General features: G+C 38.8%; 1 protein-coding gene across 1 annotated transcript; it reads left to right on the top strand.

Moving 5' to 3' along the window:
- The first annotated feature begins 340 nt into the window (after positions 1–340).
- On the top strand, positions 341–2,110 carry LOC107781212 (putative galacturonosyltransferase-like 7). The gene has a single exon (XM_016601885.2). It carries the CDS (start codon positions 781–783, stop codon positions 1,867–1,869), a length of 1,089 nt encoding a protein of 362 aa, XP_016457371.1. The 5' UTR covers positions 341–780; the 3' UTR covers positions 1,870–2,110.
- The last annotated feature ends 629 nt before the right edge of the window (positions 2,111–2,739 follow it).

Genomic DNA, 2,739 nt, shown 5'->3' with positions numbered 1-2,739 from the left:
TTTTACTCTCAAATCAGATTGTATGTGAAGAAGGAGGATATAAATAATTTAATTTGTATTTATAGACAGTATGAAGAACTCTGCACATTCAATTTAGGCTGATTAGTTTCACCATGTAATTTATGCATAGTGGTTGACTTTTAAGTAAGGTTACTGAGCGAACGATATAAAACTCTTTTGACAAATAAGACCATTTAATCACTTCCAGAGAAGACTAAACACCAAATTATTTTTTCATAAATATGTATTGCTGTAGCCCAAAAGAGCAAAAAGAAAGAGAAAAAAATAGGTCAAAAAAATAAAGAGATAGCCTAATTAAAAACCCTCTTCCCTAATAACAACCTAAAATTCCCCTTTTTCTCCCTCTCTATTCTCATTCTCTCTCTCTACTTGAGCTGTGTGACCCTGCCCCTTTGCTTTCACCTTCTCTCCCAAATAGATATATAGAGAGAGAGAGAGAGAGAGAGAAAAGAGTAGAGAGAAAGCAGACTGCAACGCACGTCGCCACAGAGCGACCAACGCATGGATTCTCCTCTCTCTACCTTCCCTCCATTCCAAGTTCGCTTCGTTTTCACGGTATACCATTAGAGATAAAAACAAAGCAAAGAACCCAAATAAGGTTAAAAAAGAAAAAGCCCATCTTCCAAGATTGGATTTTTAGCAGTGGCGGACCTTAGAAGAACCCTAGCAGCATTCCTCTTTTCCTCAATTCCTTCACTGCTCAGCAGTCATTACGATACGAAGAAGAAGAGGAAAAGAGGCTTTTACTACACTGTAAAAATGTTCTGGGTCACGAAATTTTCAGGCTTTATCGCCGCAGCAATGGTAATGATTGTTCTTTCCCCATCCCTACAATCATTCCCACCTGCTGAAGCTATTAGATCCTCTCACCTCGAATCCTATCTCCGTTTCCCCAGTCAAAATTTCCCCCCTAATCGCTTCTCCTTCCGTAAATCCCCCATATTCCGAAATGCTGCTGAATGCAGCACCTCCAATATATTGGAGACCAATGAGGTTTGCGATCCTTCACTCGTTCATGTTGCAATTACTCTCGATATCGAGTACCTTCGTGGTTCAATAGCCGCTGTGCATTCAATTCTACAACATTCTAGCTGTCCCGAGAGTGTATTCTTCCACTTTCTGGTCTCTGAAACAAACCTCGAAACCCTAGTTCGATCCACATTCCCTAAATTAAAATTCAAGGTATATTACTTTGACCCGGACCGAGTCCGAAACATTATCTCGACTTCCGTTAGACAAGCGCTTGAACAGCCGTTAAACTATGCTAGAAATTACTTGGCGGATCTTCTAGAACCCTGTGTTAATAGAGTTATTTACTTGGACTCGGATCTTGTTGTTGTGGATGATATTTCTAAGTTATGGAGTACGAGTTTGGGGGAAAAAACTATCGGAGCCCCGGAATATTGTCATGCCAATTTCACGAAGTATTTCACAGCGTCGTTTTGGTCGGAACCGAGATTTTCCGGCACGTTTAACGGCAGGAGACCGTGTTACTTTAATACTGGAGTTATGGTTATAGATCTGAAGAAATGGAGGCGGGTCGGGTACACAAAACGGATAGAGAAATGGATGGATATCCAGAAGACGAATCGGATCTATGAACTGGGTTCACTACCGCCGCTAATGTTGGTGTTCGCAGGACACGTGGCGCCGATAGAGCACAGGTGGAACCAGCACGGTTTAGGCGGCGATAATGTGAAGGGAAGTTGCCGTGACTTGCATCCCGGTCCGGTGAGCCTACTCCACTGGAGCGGTTCAGGCAAACCGTGGCTCCGGCTCGACTCAAAAAAACCGTGTCCGCTTGATTCTCTATGGGCACCCTACGATTTGTATGGATTCTCAACGTGAATTTGTGCCGGTAAATTCCTCCAGTAACTTTTTTTTTATTTGGTTCATTTTATTGGGGATTTTTAACTTCTCTAATTTTTTCCGATTTTCTACTCAATTTATTTCGTTCAAATTTTGTTCCTTTTTTTATATTTTGATTTAACATATGAACATTATGATTACCAGAAGAGACGATTTGTATTCTATTCTATTATTCGTGCAGCTTGAAATAAAAAGGGATTACAGATGATATTGAGCTCAATTTGGCTGTAATCAGGCAGTACTCTTGCTCTATTTGATTAAATTTGATTTCAATTAGATTAAATTTGGTGGTTGTGCTTAGATTTACACTTTTAATTAGTATTTGGAAGCTCTGAGATTGTAGTACGATTGCAAGTCGGGTATATCTGCTGTGAAGTCAGCTAGATAAATGACCGACACTTAATGAGTGGCCTATAAATAATTAAATGACAGAAATACTATACTATAATTTGTATGCATTACGCTTTTTCTTTTTATCTTCTACTTGAGTTAGTGATGGATAATAATACTAGTCTAGTGGTAGTAGATGAGATATACTAACCGGAAAAAATTGTGTAGCTCTTATCTACTCAATGCTTTCTTTTGAAGTAAGCTACATAGTAATAAAGAATTGTACTTGTAAACACATCCTAAAAGTGAGATAAATGGGAGATCTTAAGAAATGAATGTTAGGTTGTAAGTTGTAGGATTACCAGCGCTCTGAAGTTAAATGCCAAAGGCATTTTGCTGTTTTCAAACTCTTTCATTATAAATATTTCGATGTATTGTTAATTATATTGTATTTGGGGATATGTATTACTTAGAACATGGACCATGTGCGTGCAGCCTACTTTTGTTAATATATGCAAT

Source organism: Nicotiana tabacum, chromosome 19, assembly GCF_000715075.1.
Source record: "Nicotiana tabacum cultivar K326 chromosome 19, ASM71507v2, whole genome shotgun sequence".
Taxonomy (NCBI): domain Eukaryota; kingdom Viridiplantae; phylum Streptophyta; class Magnoliopsida; order Solanales; family Solanaceae; genus Nicotiana; species Nicotiana tabacum.
Note: the sequence above shows the minus strand (reverse complement) of the source record. Positions and strands in the feature narration are given on the sequence as shown.

Bases quoted from the DNA above. Each gene is read 5' to 3' on its own strand.
- LOC107781212 (XM_016601885.2), top strand. From the start codon at position 781: ATGTTCTGGGTCACGAAATTTTCAGGCTTTATCGCCGCAGCAATGGTA.